The following is a 20,443-nucleotide window of genomic DNA, read 5'->3' as shown; positions in this document are numbered from 1 at the left end:
TTGGGACAAAGATAGTTTTATTGTAATTGGAGTCTACTACCTTCCTCTAGTATAAATAGAGGTTCATGTACTCTGATTATAATAAGTCAATGTAATATTTTTCTTTTCCATAAATTCAACATGGTATCAGAGCAAGTTTTGTGAGTTGACTTGGTCAACCCACAGAGATAATGAGATCCTTTTATCTAAACCCTAAGTCTAGGTTCATAGTTATTTTTTTCAGTCCCTACACCTATAAATTTCTTTGCATTTTTAACCTCTAAAATTAGATTTTAATATTTAAAAGTATATATTTTCAGAAAGATATTTGAGTCTAATTTCCAACAAAAAATGAATTTTTCCAATCTGATTTATCTATAAGGAGATATCGATATTTAATTGAGCAAAGGTCAGATTGCAAAATGGTTCGAGCAGTAGCAGAAAGCTTCCGATTCCGAGGTATGTTATGCTATCAAGAACTAGACTTTATATGGATAAATATATATTAAAATAAATATATGTAAGTATATTCTTTTAACTATTCAACCAATTTTTTTTCTGAGTTATCTACAAAGAGAAATCGATATTGGAAGTAGCAAAAGTCATATTGAAAAAGAGGTTCGAGCTACAGAAGAAAACTTCAACTTCCGAGGTATTTTTTGCTATCAAGAAAGAGACTTTATATGGAGAATTATATATCAAAAGAAATATATGTAAGTCTATTTTCTTACCTATTTATCAAATTTTTAGTATGATTTTTTTATAAAGGTATATTTATCTTGGAATAGTCAATGGTCATTCTAGAAAAAAAGAAGAAACAGTACTTAGTTCGGTTAAATGACAGAGATCGAAATATATCAGATTATTTATATTCTGATAATTATATTTTATGAAGTAAATTTATACTTGGATGAAATATATTTAAGTATAGCTTCATAAGGAGAAAATTTTATGTCAATCTGATCTATATTTAAAGATATATTCGCATTGGAAGAAACAAAGGTCATGCTGGTATTTTGTTGCATTGATAAATCCGAAGTTAAGCCCATTGTTTTGCGTCACTTTTTGAGTTGATATATCACGAAAATATCTCACTTCTCCCTGGTTTGAGGGCTTATCTATACATCTCTGTTATTTGGGCTTAGGGCTACATTTATGATATTTGGTTCAAGCTGGGATCACTGCCATTACCTCCAAGCTTACGGGGGAGAAGTAGAAGAAGTACAATGAAGAGATATTTTATTCCATATATTGTGGATAAGTTTTATGTGACCAAAATATTCAAAAAAGGGGGAGCACAAAAGATGAAGTTTATGCATCTAATAAAAAATATTTATATCAGATTATGATTATTTCATGGGTCCTTCTACAAGGGTTATTATTTTGGTTCGTGTTATATGTGTTGGAAGATGGTCGTGTTACATTATAGTTGTTGTTATTATGTTTCTTTGGATGAGACATTATTATTGAAGAAGAGGTGGCCTCTGTATCTTTCCTCATACGATTATTTATTTGTCCCAGTCAAAAAATATAAAGTGTCAATGGTTGGAATTTCATGATGGAGGAAGTTAATACCCTGTCAAAAATATCAAGTGTCAATGGTTGGGATTCCATGACGGATGAACTTAATACCCTGTCAAAAATACCAAGTGTCAATGGTTGGGATTCCATGATGGAGGAACTTAATAACCCATCAAAAATAGCAAATGTCAACGGTTGGGACACCATGACGGAGGAACTTATTATTACATCAATGTTATATCCCCCTGAATTGGCCAGCTGGGTCTCATGGAAGAGAGCACCAACGTGAAAGGGAGTGTTAGAAGATTGGAGGACTGCAAGTTTATACAAAAAGATTTTATACATCATTTGCAGCAAGATGGGAGTTCTTAATGTCCTCTCACCCCCAACTTAAAGGGGAGTGTTGGAAGATAGGGCCCAAGCCCACACGACCAAGGAAGGCCCACATATCTAAGAGTATTATATAGGCCACACGACCAAAGAAGGACCACAAGATGGGCCCAAACCCATAAGAAGTAGGACCCACCATGATTACCACGAGTTGGCATCTTTATCACATAAGTTTGAAGATCAAGAAGGACTCACAAAGATATCTTTATCTTGTGGTCACGTCCTAGAAGAGTTCTAGTTTGAGTTATGTTTGTCTTTTATCTATATTGAATTATTTAATTATGCTAGGACTTATCTTTAAGTGTTAGAGTTTGGGTGTAATTGGGACAAAGGTAGTTTTATTGTAATTGGACTCTACTACCTTCCTCTATTATAAATAGAGGTTCATGTACTCTGATTATAATAAGTCAATGAAGCATTTTTTTTCCATAAATTCAACACATTTTATACAAAAAGATTCAATACATCATATGCAACAAGCTGGGAGTTCATGATGCTCTCTCATCCCCAGCTTGAGGGGGAGTGTTCGAAGATGGGCTCCAACCCACATGACCAAGGAAGGCCCAGATATCTAAGAGTATTATAAGATGGGTCACACAACCATGGAAGTCCCACGAGGCCCAAACCCATAATAAGTAGGACCCACCATGATTACCACGAGCTGACATCCTTATCACATAAGTTGGAAGATCAAGAAGGACTCACAAAGGCATCTTTATCTTATGGTCACGTCCTATAAGAGTTCTAGTTTGAGTTATGTTTGTCTTTTATCTATATTGAGTTATTTAATTAAGCTATGACTTATCTTTAAGTGTTAGAATTGGACAAATGTAGTTTTATTTTAATTGGACTCTACTACCTTCCTCTATTATAAATAGAGGTTCATGTACTCTGATTATAATAAAATAATGAAGTCAATGAAGATTTTCTCTTTTCCATAAATTCAATCGGCATAAAGTGGGCAAAGGGGTTTAATTAGGAAAGTTGACTAGATTTGACTAACCTCACCACTACTTTATTTTTCTAGAAACAATTTAGAATATATCTTCCTACATTCATTTTCACATGTTGTATCTCTTATCTTGGGATTGGTATTGAATATCAAGTCACATATTGGTTCTACCACTAGTGGAAACAATTCCTTCAAGAATTGGACAATCTGCAAATTTTGAGCTTCCCTAGATTTAAAAATGGGAATTTTAGGCTGATTTTGATGAAATTTCAAGGTTATGTGGAGGAAAAGTTATGACCATAAAAATCAGTGGCAGAAATTAAAGATAAATTTTATCAAAATAAAAAGTTGATAAAAAAACATCTTTGGAAGAAAACATATAAATTTTGAAAAGGTTAAAAATTATTTAAAGAGGAAATAACCTTAAAAATATTGTTAAAATATTTGGATTATATGAAAAAGCTAGCTTTTTTAGGTAATTAAAGAAGAAGAAGGTGATGACAATGACAACTCTAGTCAGTTCAACTAGCCAGATGAAGCTAGAATCATATCCGACTTATGGGATTCGGTCATTCAAGCCATTGTAGAAGCCAGCAAAGCCAAAAAGGGAAGAAAAAAGGGTAAAATGAATAATTTTATGTCACAAAAGAAGAAGATTCTAGTTCTTGCATTACAACATGCCACCACACTTCGACATTCATTACATCAATAGCTAATTGTTGACCTAGGTTGACTCCATCCATATTTTAATGATAGTAAAACTTAATTTAGAAGAAGCACCTACAAGAAGCTTGAAGACTTTATGATTAGAGTCAAGTCAAGTAGAAACATTTTGAGAACTCTAGCTAAGTATGAGAATAGTCAGTCAACCTTCAACCCAATAGATAAGCAAAAAAATTGAAGTTTTAGGATAAATTCTTTCAAAATCGTGTTTACTAATGCATGTTAATGTCTAAAACTTGTTAGAACACCTTAGGGCAAGTTTTATCATGCTTAGAAGCCATTTCACAATACTGGTAATTGGCATGATCGATCATACTACTGGTCATGATCGATTATCCAACGTGCAGTCTAAAAAGCACTATAAAGCATGATTGATCAATATCCTTCTAGAATGAGCTATAAAGCATGATCAATCATCGAGACCTGATTGATCAATCATACTAATGTTGACCATAGGTTCATTCCTTTATTGATTTTGATGATAACAAAACTTAATAGAGCCAACAGTTTGTAAACTAAGTATTTCAGATATTTTACCTTCAGGAGTCAATGCATCTCTAGGTCTAAAGCTTCAAAATGACCAAGCCTATTCAAGACCCCATGCAACATTGAAGGACATCCCGTGAAGAAGCACCCTCGAAGAATAAGACAACAAAAAGACAAGAGTTTAAGTGTAAATATCACATGTCAAAACTCAGTCACAAATGTAAGAGAACTATCCTAATTGCCTTCTTAAAGTACAATGGTGTACATGGAGTTTTAGGACATACATTACATATAAACATGTTTAGGAACATCATATACATCGTTTAAAATATGTTAGAGTACTTAGACTAAGTCATTTCCATGCTTTAAAAGTCCACTTAATTGAACTAGCATTAGAATGATCAATCTAGGAGTTTGCAGGTCTAGACTATAAAGCACAATCGATTAATCTTAGTCGATTGATTGATCATCTAGAACATGGCCATATCATGGTATAACGCATGATTGATCATCCCATTTGGATTGATCAACCAATATTGTCCAAGCAATTGAAATTCACATAGAATGATCGATCATCCCATGCAATTGATCGATCAGACAAAATCTTACCAATCAAGAACATAAAGCATGATCGATCATACTTGCATTGCACAGCCAGAGGGAATTCTGATTGATTGAGCATCCCTTGGTAATTAGTGATCAGCTTAACTTTTCAGGACCAATGGTAACATATTGATAGATCAGTCCATTAATCAATAAGTCACATCTTGACACAAAAAGAGACGTTATGATCGATCAATCTCCGGACTAATTTTTTCAAACGGGCAAAAAATAGTTAGTTTGGCATGGGGAAGTTACACCCCTCCCACCCCGCCCCCATCAAACATTCATAGAGAAGTTAATGAGTATTTATTGGTAAATCCTTTAGACTCTCAATTTTAAAAAACTTCTCAAAAGTGTTTTAAAGTGAAAGAGAGAATCTCAGCCTTGAAAAATCCTCTACTCTTTCCTCTTCATTTCCTTGCATTTCATATTAGACAAGCTCTTTCATTATACATTTTGCTGCAAAAGAAGTAGAAGATTGGATATCTCGAGAAGAAACTCTCCAAGTTAAGGGTCTAAGTTTTCTTTTCTTTCATTTTAAAATTATGAAAAGTTCATCTAGAACTTATTCAATCTAGATAGAAAAGGGCTAGCAAGAGTTAGAATCTAGTCAATCTCTTGGAGAGATTATAATTGTAAAAAACGTTTAAACTCTCCTTGTGTAAATTCAAGCTATTAGAGTTTTGAAATAATGAAAATTTTCAAGCAAGGGTTTTTGGACAGTGAATATCAATAGGGAAACATCGATAACAAAAATTTTCCTTTCTCTCATGGAGTGTGAATGTTTATTTTTCATTGAAATTACGATTTTGTATGAATTTTTGTTTACACGTCGTACTTAAAATCTTATTATTAATTTTAAATTTAATTTTTAAAATATAGAAATATTACTATTTTTTTAACCCAAAATAAGAAAATTATATTTCTCTTTATTTTCTATTTTTTTTCTCTACTTGTTGTACTCTATTCTTCTTATTTTTTATTTCTTCTTTCTCTACTTGTTATAAGTGGACTATGTGGACCGTCGCTGTCGAGCACCCTGAGAATTATGACTCTATTCCCAATGTTTCTTCTGAATCTGCAGAGTTTCATTTTCCGCTGACAATCTTGTCTCCAGCGTTAATGGCCGGAGAGAGCAATCTCAACCTTTCCCCCTTTCTTCTCCTTCTTCTGATTCCCCTGATCTTTCTAATTCTCAAGCACCTTACACAAATTGTTTCTTCAAGGCCCCCTCTTCCACCAGGACCACAACCATGGCCGCTAATCGGAAACCTTCTCCATATGGTAAAGAAGCCCCACATCAAGCTAACCGAGCTTACCCAGACCCACGGACCACTCATCTCACTTCGTCTAGGCACTCAGCTTCTCGTCGTTGGATCATCACCATATACGGCAAGTGAGATCCTCAAGTCCCATGACCGCATCCTCTCTGCCAGACACGTTCCCAAAGTATCCCCTGTCCCAGGACCTGAACTGGAACACAGATCACTTGTTTGGCAGTCTGAATGTGGTGATCGATGGAAGGTCCTCAGGACCATTTGCAGAACAGGTTTGTTCTCGCCCAAAGCCATAGATGGGCAATCGCCGATTCGAGAGAAGAAAGTAATGGAAATGGTGGAATATCTGGCTGCCAAAGAAGGTGAGGTGGTGAATGTGGCAGAAGCAGTGTTTGCCACAGTGTTTAACATTTTGGGTAACCTGCTTTTATCCAAGGATTTCATTGATTTGGAGGATGAAAGAGCAGCTGGAGGTTTGAAGGGTCTTATTTGGAGGATGATGGAGTTGGGGAGTACCCCAAACATTAGTGATTTCTATCCGATTCTTGCTGGTTTGGATCTGCAAGGACTAAAGAAGAAAGCCTGGAAGTGCACTCGGAGCATGTTTGCTGTCTGGGAGGTTTTATTGAAGGAAAGAAGACAAGGCAGAGATGGGAATGCTTCACGGCGACAAGATTTCTTGGATGTTTTGCTGGACAATGACTTCAGTGATGATCAGATCAACAGCTTAATTCTGGTATGACCTCTCCCTGATCTACTTTATTTCCCAATACTGTCCCTCGGTTTGATCGTATAAGAGAAAAGTAACCGAGTAATGTCCACCTGCATCCTCCATTGGCAGGAACTGTTTACTGCTGGTACAGACACTAGTACTACAACAGTAGAATGGGCCATGGCTGAGCTGATTAAAAATCCTGAAGTGATGAATAATGTCCGCAAAGAGCTGGAGTCCAAGATCAAAGAAAAGGTAATCAGAGAATCCGATCTTCCTGTCCTTCCCTATTCACAGGCATGTGTAAAGGAGACCTTGAGATTACACCCACCTGTCCCACTTCTGCTACCCCATCGAGCATCTGAGAACTGCAAGATCATGGGCTACGGAATTCCAAAAGATACCCCAGTGCAAGTTAATGTCTGGGCGATTGGAAGAGAACCCACGACCTGGACAAACCCCCTGGCATTCACACCAGAGCGGTTTCTGATCTCGGAACTGGATTACAAGGGAAATCATTTCGAATTCATACCATTTGGTGCTGGAAGGAGAATATGCCCAGGACTTCCAATGGCGACAAGGCTGGTTCACTTCATCCTGGCTTGCCTGATTCATAACTTTGAATGGTCCCTTCCATCTGAAATGAATCCTATCGTGCTAGACATGGACGAGAAATTTGGTGTCACACTGCAGAAGAAAGAGCCTCTCTTTCTTATCCCAACTGTAAGAAGATAATTATTACACATCGTCTTTTGTTCCTATGTAATCGAGACTAGCTGTTCTAATAATAACTTTCCTTCTTCGGATTTCATAAACAGTGAACAATGTTATCGTCTCCACGAAGTTAACTGGTGCGATTGTTAGACACTAGATTTACACAAAGCGCAGCTTTGAAAGCCCAAGACAAGCTCTTTTAAAGTATAAAAAATTATGAAAGTATAAAATTAAAACATATTTTTTTCAATCTATTCATATAAAATATTTGTGAAATTTGGTTCAGGTAACTTCGAAATCTATATATGATCAACGGGTGTGAATTGAACCAGATCATATTGTGGATTAAAATTTTTTTTTATACTTTTTTAAGTTTTCAACTTACTTGTAATAGACAAATAGACTTAATCTTTAATTCTAAGATATTAGTTTATAATGCTTTAGAATTGAAAATTCAATCGCCAAAATTAAGACCCCAATAAATAGTCTAGATCATCAACATTGATTGATGGTCAAATTGACGGAACTGGATCACCAATTTAGAACCTGATTACCAATTTATTGATGATCAAAGTTGTCGAATTTAGGATTCCTTCATATTGATCTTAAGCCAAAGGGGAGAGGAAAAGAAGGAGAAAAAGAAAAGAAGAAGAGAGAAATGAGAGAGAGTTTAGAAGTCGGGTTCCAAAATAAGGGAGAGGAGAGATTGGAAGAGTTTGAAAAGAACGAAGAAAACTTAATGTTCTACCTTTTAGCCAAGGGTCTCTATTTGTAGCTTTTTGAGTTTATGTTACAATTATTACAATGCCCTTAAGGTTATAATCTTTACAAGAAAAGAGACATAAATAGACATGTAATTATATCTTCATGTCATCATCATGAGAAGTCTTCTTATTTACCAAGATGCCGCCTCTTGGACATGTGGGCTTGAACCCATCTTTTAATACTCCCCCTCAAGTTGGAGGAGAAAAAACATCATAAATACCCAATTTGTCACATATAAAATATAGGATCCTAGATATACTGATTTTGTAATAATATTTGCTACTTGCTCTTGTGAGGAAACATGTTTGAGGGAGATTATACCCACTTGAAATTTCTCCCGTATAAAGTGGGACTTGGTCTATAATTCACCGATTGTGTAAGTCATAGCCATGTATTTTGCTTCTGCACTAGATCTCGTAACCACATTTTGCTTCTTTTTTCTCCATGTAACCAAGTTCCCTCCGACAAGAGTGCAATATCCAAAAGTGGACTTCATGTCATTTTTTTATCATCTGATCCAGCCCAATCTGCATATGAGAAACCTTCTATGTTGAATTAGCCATTTTTCTTATAAAGTATTATTCTTCTTGGAACTCCTTTTAAATATCATAATATCCTCTCCAAGGCTTTACCAATAGGTAAGTTGTGGTTTATGCATAGACTGACTCATCACGCTTACGGCATATGATATGTCTGGTCTTGTTACTGTGGGGTAGATAAGTTTGCCCACAAATCTTTGATATTTGCCAATATCAATATCTTCATCAGAACTGGCACATACTTTAATATTAGCATCCATAGGTGTGTCACCTGAGCGACACCCCATCATTCTTATTTTTTCAAGAATGTTCAAAACATGCTTCCTCTGAGATAATATTATCCCATATTTGGACTAAAGAACTTCGATGCCTAAAAAATAATTAAGAAGTCCAAGATCTTTGGTTTAAATTCATGACGTATCATGTTTTTTATTTCTTGTATGTTATTTGCACCATTGCTAATTAAGACAATATCATAAAAATACATAGGCAATAATACTTTTCCTTTCGAGGTATCTTTAATAAATACTGATTGATCTACAGAACACCGACAAAATCCAAACCGTAATAGTACTTGATAAAATTTATCAAACCAAACTCGAAGAGACTGTTTAAGCACCATTAAAGGATTTTTTTAAGCGACATATGGACTCCACCTCAACCACATAACCAGGTGGTTGAATCATATAAACTTCCTCACGTATATCACCTTTTAAGAAAGCATTTTTTACATAAAGTTGATAAACGGGCCATAAAGAGTTAGCGGCATGTGAAAAATAAGATACGGAACCGAATTTAACTTGGCAACAGGAGAGAAAGTCTCCTCATAATCCACTCCATAACAAAACCAAAAAGAACATAAATGTATTGAAAGATAGAAATAGAGAACCCAATTGGCTAACATCCCTTGCATTTGCTAATACTAAGGATCGACTCAGAAAGGTGCCCGACTTCCTGAAACTAAAATACAGACCCCTACACTACTGCAAATCCTCCTCAGGGCCAGGGTTAGAGTTGCCAGTTTCAGGCTTCGGATCATCTATCCTCCTATTAGTATCATCAACACCAAGCAGATCATCCATCATATCATCGTCACCTGCAATGTCTTCGACATCCTCATCATCCTCAGTTCCTCCTGGAATTTTCCGAGTCTTGGGTCCATGCTCAAGCCTGTGAGTCTCCAGTTCTTTATCCATCGTCTCCTGTAGAATCATATTATTCGACTTCCTTGCATTCCTTGCATTTTGCCATCTCTCCAACTCTGCTTCGACATTCGCAATATATTGTTCCCCAATCTGCTTTTGGTACTCTGAGAGCTCTTCTCTCCTAGTAGACTTCCACTCTTGGAGAGCCTGCAGTAAGACACTAAAGAAGATCAACTAAATGCTTTTACAGAAACAAACCCATCAAATGGAAAACACTGTTTTAATCTAAGACTCCAGAAACACGTGCAAGAAATTGAATTCAATCACTAGCATTTTCTTTCTTATCTTCAAAGGCCATTTTTTTGCATATTCCACAAACAAGACATGTTCTACGATTTCCAAATCTTTGCATATTTACATTCAAGAACCAGTCCTGCTTCAGATGCTCTGGATCTGGTGGATACAAGAGCACAGGTCTCAAAAAATTTCATGCCATCGGGGTGGTGTCACCCTGTTCCGCACACCATTAACACTTATGGTGTAAAAGTAGAGAACAAGTCCGAGCTGTTTCTTTATTGAAATGCTTTACCAAGAAACCATAAAACCATCTAGTCAAAACTAAGGGAATATTTTGAAAGAAAAAAAAAAAAAAAACAATGACAACAACAACATACCTGTTCTTTTTGCTGTTCAACCACAGTCACATCTTCTTCCAAAGGCTTGACTGGCTGGTAAAAGATTGACGGTTGTGCCTTAGTCCTGAGTAACAAAACAAATAGTCATAACAGAAGTCAGAATTTAAAACATTAGTTATATCAACCTACTTGTAGATACTGCTAGCAACACAGTCTCGATCTTCTCAAAAGCCCAATCTTATGTACATGAACAGAAACTTATCTTGTCACTAAAAATCGTCAATATGGACACTTTTGGACCAAAAGTAAAAATAACCTGCAATATAAAATAAATAAACCATAAGAAAAGACAGCCTATCATTTTCCAAACAAAACAAACCATGAGTTTAAATTTGAAAGACAAGCACTTGGAGCTTGAAGTGAAGCTTATCTACCTTAGAAAATTGCAAAGCTTTTTATGATGCTCTGTCCACTGAAGAAAAAGCAGCTCCAACTTCTTTTCCCCCGCTTTGGCGGCAACTCTTGCACGAAGTGTCTACACTCATCAAAAGAATAAATGAATTAGATAAGGCAGATTAGAAAGAAACAACACTTCTTGTAGCTCAACCAACAGATATCACACATCAAACCCACCAGATCTCGTCTTCGTTTTTCTGCAAGTTGTTCACGCTCCTTCTGCTGTAACCTTTCACTTTCTTCACGTGCCCGTTCCTCAGCCTAAATATTGATGCAATCATCCAATTACCACATAATAGAGAAAACTGAGCTACATAAATACATTTTCTTCTTTGATAAAAAAGGGCAGAGAATTTCAAGCATCACAGTACAATATTTAAAGCACTCACCAGAGATGAGCATCTTACAAGATGAATAAACCATTTAAGGCCAATTGAAATGGTCCTTGAACTGTCAATCATCTAGCTTAAACTGTTATAAGTCATATTGGACAGGCATCACATCCAAGATAGGGTCGATTTCTGAGGATGGATGAATAACTAGGAATGTTTGAAGGCCTCAAAAAGAGAAATACTGATAGAACAGCACAGCCAGGCTCAGTAAATGAGTAGCATTCACTCAACTGCCGGAGAGAATCAACTCCATACTCACGAAAGAGCCACTCAACTCGACATTTTAAAAGACTCGCAAACAAATACAAAAAATAACATCCCACAGGGAATCCTAGCTTGGTTCAATAATTTCATCAATCTAAATAACTTTTTTTTAAATGAATCTACATAACTTTATCCATCTCTCTTATGGAGCTTGCAATAATTATGGAGCACTACCATTTCTATGCCACTAATTTTGCTTTAGTAAATCTAATATTGTTAGACCAATGTATTTTTTGTTAATTAAACCAATATACAACTCCAACTGTTCAAATACAAATCATTCCAGATCCTTTAGTGTCTCAAAAGAAGATTGAATAATGTGACTGAACTCATATTACAAGTCTTTTGGGGATTCGGTTGGGGTGGGGGTGGAGACAGGTGGAAGAGAGGGGAAAGATGAGAATGATGAGAAGAAAACGTGCACAAGGTAAAAGAAAGGAAAACGTGTTAAAAAAACAACAAAAAGATGAATATTGTAAGTCAGAAGAAACAAATCAAATGGGACAAAAAGAACCAAGAACAACAAAAGCCATAATGTTAGATCAAAAATAGAAAATTTGGAAAGCCAAATCCACTTTTTACACCTACTATCTGGCTCTCGTAAAACAACTAGAAACCAATAAGAAACAATCACCACAATAAAGAATAAATTAAAACATAGTAAGTAGACTCACCCTTTTAAGAGAATCTGACCTACGCATATATGCCTCTGAAGTGGACAAATTCCTGTCTTCTTGCTGAAATTTCTGATGCAAAAAGGTAGATTGCCCAAAATGAAGTTCATTAAAAGTGACAGAACACAGTGTAGATTAGACAATAAATTTAAGTATGACGTTATACCTTCAAATTGGATAACTACAACCAAATAAATGAAGGATAAATAAAAAATATATCTCCTAAGAAATAGCTAGACCATTAATTGTAAACATGGTATTGGCTATTTGATCACCATCTCCATACCATCAACTATACAAGAATATCAATTTACCACAGACATTACCAAACTACACGTGTGGCAGAATACTATCTGTTGCTCCTACAACATATAAACATCAGTAGGCAGTTAATCCACTTTCATAAGTAAGATTACCATGTGAACTGAAGAGCCAAGTAATAAGTAACCTACTAACATAGAAGTGCAGACAATGTTCGTCTGTTAGAACCCTTATATGTGTTAATTCACCAATCAGCAAAAATTCAATGGAATTCGAAGAAAGCTTTCTTCAAGAACAACCTGTTAAAAGGGTAGGTACTTGCTAAGTGAAGACTACCCCTAATGCTTAAGTTGATGAGGTCATTTGCACAATGCCTCAAGTTCGTAACGCTAAACAGTCAAGCATGTACCTAAATGGCCTACAAGTGCAATCCCTACAATGTAAAGGTAAGCATTATTCAAAAGGATAGGCGGGAGGAGTTGTCAAACCCTAAAAGCATTCACATAATGTACCACTCAAAAATAGCTATGCCATATGCACAAAACATGGGGCTTCATTAACTGGAGTTCCAAGATTAACTACCCCTGACCACCTAGGAAACAGGCATTTAATATGAAATTTTCATCATCCTCAACCTTACCAGTAGGATAGCCTTGCATTAATATAAAACAAGAAGCTTAAACTTTTCAAAACACCATTATCAGGCCTTCACAAGTATTAGAGCTCACGAATCTGAATTCTCACAACTAAAACCCCTCTTCTACCTTCAAGAAATAGGTGTTTACATAAAACTTTCATAATGCTGTTAACTGAACCTTTGCAAACAAACCTAAGGCACACCAATTCATTCACCAGTGTTCCAAAAGATAGCTTCCTGAACTGCCTCAGGAAGCTGGCATTTAATGTTAAACCAATCATCATTAGAACCTACATAATATAAAGAAGCATAAGCTTTACATAATGACTTTATCTGGCATTTGCAAATAGATGGCAGTCCCTTAAATATCCAATACGAGGCAAAGGTAAGACCACTACCATTGTGAGCCCTTACTAGTTTTTTCTTTTTAAAATTAGCCTTGACTATTTTATAGCGTTAGTTTAACACCATTCACAGACCAGCTAGAGGCTCAACCAAAGCAAACTCATGATGTGTCTGCGCTGTTTTCTTTGTAAAGCATGATGTTTAATGCTTTACCTTACGATTTGCATCAAATAGAAGATCCAGCAATTACGTAATATTTCATAAATACTTCTGCCTGAAAAATAAGATTAAAATCACAAGCACCTCCAGTGTTCCCAACAACTGGCCCAACATCCTTCTGTTCCTCTTAACCAAGCTTGGATCCTCGTTCTTTGGAAGCACCCGAGATACATGTTCCGGTGCTAGAAACTCTACATCCTAGAAAAAGAAAATAAAAATGTCAACAAAATTAAGTTCCCATAGCTTAAACTTGTTGGAATTACCATTGGAGTTTGTCTCACCGAAGTTTTAACCACCCTTTGGTTCGCGTTTCTGCTAAAACCACCTCGTGAGTGGAAAAAAATTCTCTCGTTCTCGGTTTCTGCAGTAGAGCCACCCTCAGCAGCTAAATCCCCATCTTTTACTTCTTTGTCTTCTGCACCCTCGTCTACTTCTCCGTCTCCAACCTTCGTTAAAGGTTTTACATTGATCTGCTAAATTAAGTTTGCAGAAAAAGGAAAACAGAAACAAAAAAAAAAGTAGCCAAAACAATCAATTACCTTAACAACGGCAGAAGACAGGCGCCTTTTCGGTGTAGGTTGGTCTTCCAGGTCGATCCCATCAGCCTGATATGTTGAAGAATTAACATAGGAATAGAAGTAGGAAAAGATTAAGGAAAAAAAAAAGGAGAAAACTAACGGGTCGGACAACGCCACGTTGCCGTGGCCCGTTGCCACGAATGCCGTTGGCGGCCAAAACCCCACGACGTATGCCCCTCGGGTCTCGCAGTCGCTCGGTTATCTGTTAAACAAAGGAGATTTTCACATTGAAAGGAGAAGCGAACGAGAAAAAAACTAATCAAACAAATACATAAAAAGAAGGCCGACTAACCTCCCATTGCTGTCTCTGAAGCTCTTCGATTTCTTTGCGAAGTTCCTCGGCAGTCTTCTCCACAGCGGCTGACCCCATGAATGGGCAAATGAGAAGCCCTTCGTCGGTCTGTCGTCTCCAACTCTCCAGTTGCTTACAGAAAAAATATGAGAGCTGTGACTCGTACGTACCACTCGAGATGGCATCCGTCTGTAATAATGGTTAAATTCTTATTTTGCAATTTCCATCCTTTGCGCCATTCTCCATTCTCCGATTAAATTGTATTTTTAGATAAATTTTGTAATTCAATTTAATAAATATGTGTAATATCATTAATGTCAGATAATAGAATAAAATTTAAAAACATTAATAATATCTATATTTTAATTTTAAAAATAATTTTAAAAAATTTTACTTCAAAATATAACATAATTTAAAATTATGGTATCTAAATTATGGTATCTAAGCTCATGTCTAAAAATTTCATAGAGATGTGACATTTTATAAAAATATTATTATCTTATTATTTTTACCATAATGTCATTACCTCATTATATATTAATACTATTATCTCCAGTTTATTAACATTAATAGAAATATAAATTTTAAAGTGATTATCAACCATGAATCCATGAGAGAAGAAATAAATCATATTTAACCATATTTATTTTTGTCTTTATACAATGTCATTATAGAGAACACTTACTTGGTGCTAGATTCTAAGCTTCCTTGCCTCAAAGAGTTTAGAGTAGAAGAGGAGGAAAAGAAACATAATAAAACTATGCACATAACTATAAAATATAATTCTTCTGTAAATGTCAACTTTAAAAAAAATAGAAAGGTGCGATGGAGATCGAACGTGGAGTCTAATGACGACTTGCTATTATGTTGTGGAAGAGCATGAGGTGTCGAGTGGTTCCGTCCACTCTTGTTAGAGTTTGTGTTCTGAGTTAGATACTTGGTTTTTTGCACCTTAAACGGCTAGTCTTTTCGGGTTGTATTGGCTAGGTATCTGACTCAGAACTTCGAAGTTAAGCGAGCCTGGGCGAGAGTAATTCTAGGATGGGTTCCCTCCTGGGAAGTACTCTTGCCTAGGACTTTAACATGGTATCAGAGCTAGGCACGCCACGGTCCGCGTTCGTATCCAGTGAGAAGCGGCTCCAGAATGGGCGGGGTGGGTGTCAGAGTGGTTCCGTCCACTCTTGTTAGAGTTTGTGTTCTGAGTTAGATACTTAGCTTTTCGCACCTTAAACGGCTAGTCTTTTCGGGTTGTATTGGCTAGGTATCTGACTCAGAACTTCATAGTTAAGCGAGCCTGGGCGAGAGTAATTCTAAGATGGGTGACCTCCTGGGAAGTACTCTTGCCTAGGACTTTAACATGAGGTCCATAGAAGAGGTACTCCAATGTCGATCCACCTTCTAGGACGACATGAGCATGATATGGATTATCCTTAAATTGTGGTTTGGATGAAGATGTCTCCTTCATAGGATGTTAGATTCTAGGGTTTTATGCTTAGAACAATTAGACTTTAGGGGAAGAAGAAGGAGAAATGAGATAAGGAGAGAAGAGAGTTTATGAGAGAAGGTTAGGCACCTGAGGCAAGAAAGGAGGCAGAGAAAATGAGTAATTAAAGCATGAATTTTAGTGTCCTCCCCTTTAGTTTGATACTTACAATTTTAGGGCAGAAACCCTAGTACATGAGGGAAAAAAGGAACATAAAATTTATCATAATTATAATTTATGCCACTCACACAATTAATTACAATAGATGCCACTCATAATACTTCAACACTCCCCCTCAAGATGGTGTAAAAATATCAAATATCCCCAGTTTGGTACATGGAGTAGAGAGGGAGTTTGTAGGAATAGATTTTGTGAAAATATTTGTTCGTTGGTTCTTGGAAGGAATATGTTGCATGGATATGACACTTGCTTGCAATTTTTCTCAAACAAAATGACAATCAATTTTAATGTGTTTGATTCTTTCATGAAAAACTGGATTGGTTGCAATGTGAATAATTGATTGGTTGTCACAATGGACTTGCATAGGGTTAGTTGTCTTAAACCTGAGCTGTCATTAAGGATTATAGCCATAACAATTCTTTAATTGCATGAAGCATGACCCTGTATTCTGTTTTGGCACTTGACCTAGCCACATTATTCTATTTTTTGCTTCTTCAAATGACTAAATTACCTCCCGTAGTTGTACAATAATTGCAAGTTAATTTTTTGTCATCGGGATAGCCAACCCAATCTACATATGCAAACCTTCTATATTACTATCTCCATAACATTTATATAATATGCCTTGACCTAGTTTTCTTTAGATACCGGAGTACTTGTTGTAGAGCTATCTAATGAGACCGTCGGGGTTGTTGCATAAATTGATTGACGACATCATAGAATAAAATATATTGGGTCTTGTGACTGGGAGATAAATTAATTTTCTAAACATTGGAACCGTCCATCATTAATTGTATCCCCAGATTCAACACACAATTTATTGTTTGGTTCCATTAGTGTATCAATTTGCTTACATCCAAGCATTCCAATTTATTTTAATGAATTGATAACATACTTCCTCTGAGACCAGATAATGCCATCACTAGATTGCAAAACTTCTATACCCAGGAAATATTTGAGGAGTCCTAAATGTTTGGTTTGAAATTCTTTATTCAAGTATTTTTTTTTTTTTTTGTTGAATACCCTCACTATCACTCCCAATAATATTAATACTGTCAACATAAACAGTCATTGTTGGAAGACATATCAAAGTGGAATCAAAGTAATTACCTTTCCCACGTCAATGCCATGGCAAAGGAGGTAACCTAAAGGTATTCTCGTAAGGATGGCACAATGGTGTAACTATTTAAGAAAATGTATGTCTATTTACGTCTTTTTCTCTTCAAAACTTGTAGCCCTAAGGGCGTTGTAATCTTGGTAAACTTCCACCCACACTATAACTAGAGGCTCAAGGCATGGGTTAGATCATTAAGCCTACCCTCTTCTCTCTTGAATTTGTCCTTATAATTGTCTCCTCTCCCAATCTCTCGAGCTCCATCTCTCTAGCTAAGTTCTTTATTCTTTCTTTATTCTCCTTTCTTCTCCTCTTTTTTCCCTCTCTTCTTTCACTACCTTGGCCAAGGACCTTATCATGGGATCTTGGATCCCCACATCAAGATGAAAATTTGAAAGGCTCCATTGATCAAGCTTCACATAGAGTTCTTTTTGTTGATGAAGCAGTTTTCTCTTGAAGCTGCACCAAGATAAGTTTTTGTTTCTTATGAGATTATTGTTGATAGTTCTTTATGGATGGCTTTCTCTTCTAATCTGAATAAGAAGCTAGTGATTATATTATTGGTTTTGAAAGTGGGTCGCCCATGGTGATTATGCCCAGTTTTTATTCCCCATTTAAGATCGATTGTGTTATTGCTCTCTTACATATTCTGTTGATGTTTGTGATTAGAATTTTTGTATGAATCAAGGTTCACTATAATTGTTATTGGCATTCAAGTTCAATATGAGTTGTGTGTTAGAAGATAGGCCCAAGCCCACACAACCAAGGAAGGCCCACACGCCAAGTGTGTTAGAAGATGGGTTCAAGCCCGTAAGACCAAGGAAAGTCTATACATCCAAGAGAGGTAGAAGATGGACTCAAGCCCGCAGACCAAGGAGAAGGCCCAAATAGTGGTGGCATGATATTAAATAAAGAGTCTTCTCATAAAGATGGTATTGATGTAATTAGTTTAAGTTTGGGGGGTATTATTATAATATTATAATAATAGTGGTGGCATGATATTACATAAAGAGTCTTCTCATAAAGATGGTATTGATGTAATTAGTTTAAGTTTGGGGGGTATTATTATAATATTATAATCTTATTCATCTATAAATTGAGCCTCAGAGGAGGGTTAGGATACAAGTCCATAACCTCTTGCTTCCTCTTATTTTCTACCAATATGTCGTCTCTCCTTTTCTCCATGAGTCAAATCCATGGAGTCCTAAAAATCAACATGGTATCATAACATTAATTTTCAGGACTCGTAGTATTTTTTTTTTTAGAATTTCTATCTTGTTGTCTCGACTGATCCTTCAAAGTTGGCCTACCAATATTGTTTTTTTTTACTTTTTCCAATTGCCCATATTTTGATATTGGATTCTCAACGCGACCTTCTTGAGAGAATGCTCGTCTTTACAACATCTTTAATGTCCATCATATCGTATATGGTCCATTTGCCTCATGCCTTGGACATGCATAGACTGCTACCAAAGTAAATTATTTTCCATTAACCTATGTACACTCCACCTGTGATGTATGATCAACAGACGAGGAGATTTGAGGTGTCTGAAAAACCCAAGTGAGTGACAAAGGAGTTAAACGCAACTAAGAAAGGGTGAGGCAAGATTTGGCGACGAAGCGCAAGAGAGAGAAACGAGGCCAAGTGGAGGAAATCAAATAGCACACTAGTTGAATAGATAGACTCACTTTGTGCTTCTTCTTCGTCTCCTTCCCTAGTCCGATCAACAAAAAAGGAAACACTTATTGTCATGTTCATGTTCCTCCATCCATCAGTCATGGTTAAATGGAGCTTGGTTGGCTAATTGATTCCAGCACACTATAACACGAGGAATCTCCTTGGTCTATGATCGTGTAGCCAAATCCGGAGACTACCAATCCGTCGAGTCATCTTGTCGTCATTGTCTCTCTGCCGGTTAACAACATATTTCAAAGAATTTTTTTTTTTGGACTGAAAGTTGTTGACTCTACTGCTTATCATTGTTAATTCATCGTAACAACTTCTGGATATGTTGCAAACCAGCTAGAATCGAATGTGAGATTACAACGGATTTTACGTGTGATTGTTGAGATCGTTTTCTATTTATAGCTAGGATCGGATTCATGGCTCATGCTAGCAGACTTCAATCTTTGGTATTTGCCATAATAACTCTGCTTTGCCAAGAATACAGTGAACTAGTGATCAGTTACGAAAGATATGTTGTTGTCAATCCGGGTATCTCTTAGCTATAAAATCTTCTACATTCATTATTGCTGCTTCTTCAGAAGATCTTACTGCTATTTTTAGGAAACTTCTGATTCTATGTAGAGATGCTTCTCTAGATTTTTTGGTTCATCATCGACGACCGCTACGATCCTCCTGGCTGTCAAAATCTCCCGCGTTCATTGTTGTTGTTTCTTGGAAGATCTTACTGTTGTTTTTAGGAGACTTCTAATTCTTTGTAGAGCTACTTCTCTGGGATCCCTGGTTCATCGGTGGTGGCCACGACGATCCCTCTCGTTGTTGTCAAGATCTGTTCGGAAGCAGGGAAGATGACGAATCTTGTTGAATTAAAATTTCTCCTAGTTAGGAAGCTTGGTTTTAATCAAGTGCCAATTCTGCCTAACTCGGACCAGACCTTGCTGGGTCAACCCAACAAACCAAGCTCACCCATCTCACTGCTATCGAGTCGCACCAACAAGGATCAAGTCAACTCGAACCAACTCAGGTCAAGTCAACTTAGTCTAGGTCAACTTGGTCGGGGTCAACTCAGTCTGATCAATCTGACTCGGCCCACTTGCTTATTGCCTCTGTTATATGGGTCCGAGTGCTGAAATCTATACCTATTTCTTTCGTGACTCAGTTATATTGGTCTGATACCTGACTTGGCTCGAGTGAGTCCCTTGTCTCCGACTGGATTATTATCTTGATTTTTTGTCAGCTTATTACTCAGATCCTTATTCAAGGTTGGACTCTCTGAGGATTATTTCATGTGTCCTTATTACGGACTTTAATTATTTGGTATGTGTCATTTGGGCTTAGGTCCATTTCAACTGTTGTTATTGTGTCTCTCTAAATGAGATATTATTATTGAAGAAGGACTTCTCGGTTGTTGACTATTGTCAGC

General features: G+C 36.5%; 2 protein-coding genes across 2 annotated transcripts; one reads left to right on the top strand and one right to left on the bottom strand.

Annotated features, from left to right (window-relative positions):
* Positions 1-5,713: 5,713 nt before the first annotated feature.
* Positions 5,714-7,452, top strand: LOC137937581 ((S)-N-methylcoclaurine 3'-hydroxylase isozyme 1-like). The gene is made up of 2 exons (XM_068782676.1): positions 5,714-6,667; positions 6,773-7,452. The coding sequence occupies exons 1-2, from the start codon at positions 5,777-5,779 to the stop codon at positions 7,376-7,378; spliced, it is 1,497 nt and encodes a 498-aa protein (XP_068638777.1). The 5' UTR covers positions 5,714-5,776; the 3' UTR covers positions 7,379-7,452.
* A 1,921-nt stretch (positions 7,453-9,373) lies between these two features.
* LOC137936920 (uncharacterized) lies at positions 9,374-14,706 on the bottom strand. The gene is made up of 10 exons (XM_068781888.1): positions 14,560-14,706; positions 14,368-14,469; positions 14,229-14,294; positions 13,971-14,135; positions 13,774-13,887; positions 12,228-12,299; positions 11,075-11,158; positions 10,876-10,976; positions 10,481-10,565; positions 9,374-10,013 (listed from the first exon to the last, which is right to left on the bottom strand). The coding sequence occupies exons 1-10, from the start codon at positions 14,635-14,637 to the stop codon at positions 9,642-9,644; spliced, it is 1,239 nt and encodes a 412-aa protein (XP_068637989.1). The 5' UTR covers positions 14,638-14,706; the 3' UTR covers positions 9,374-9,641.
* Positions 14,707-20,443: the final 5,737 nt, after the last annotated feature.

This window comes from Aristolochia californica, unplaced genomic scaffold (genome assembly GCF_029961685.1).
Source record: "Aristolochia californica isolate CCGP_79_NKW_82.1479 unplaced genomic scaffold, dmAriCali1.0.hap1 SCAF_7, whole genome shotgun sequence".
Taxonomy (NCBI): domain Eukaryota; kingdom Viridiplantae; phylum Streptophyta; class Magnoliopsida; order Piperales; family Aristolochiaceae; genus Aristolochia; species Aristolochia californica.
Note: the sequence above shows the minus strand (reverse complement) of the source record. Positions and strands in the feature narration are given on the sequence as shown.

Excerpts from the sequence above, each read along its gene's own strand:
- LOC137937581 (XM_068782676.1), top strand. The coding sequence starts at position 5,777 with ATGGCCGGAGAGAGCAATCTCAACCTTTCCCCCTTTCTTCTCCTTCTT. Across the intron at positions 6,668-6,772 it reads AGATCAACAGCTTAATTCTG|GAACTGTTTACTGCTGGTAC; the intron begins GTATGACCTCTC and ends CTCCATTGGCAG.
- LOC137936920 (XM_068781888.1), bottom strand. The coding sequence starts at position 14,637 with ATGGGGTCAGCCGCTGTGGAGAAGACTGCCGAGGAACTTCGCAAAGAA. Across the intron at positions 11,159-12,227 it reads GGTCAGATTCTCTTAAAAGG|GCTGAGGAACGGGCACGTGA; the intron begins GTGAGTCTACTT and ends ATCAATATTTAG. Across the intron at positions 10,014-10,480 it reads TTGAACAGCAAAAAGAACAG|GCTCTCCAAGAGTGGAAGTC; the intron begins GTATGTTGTTGT and ends GTCTTACTGCAG.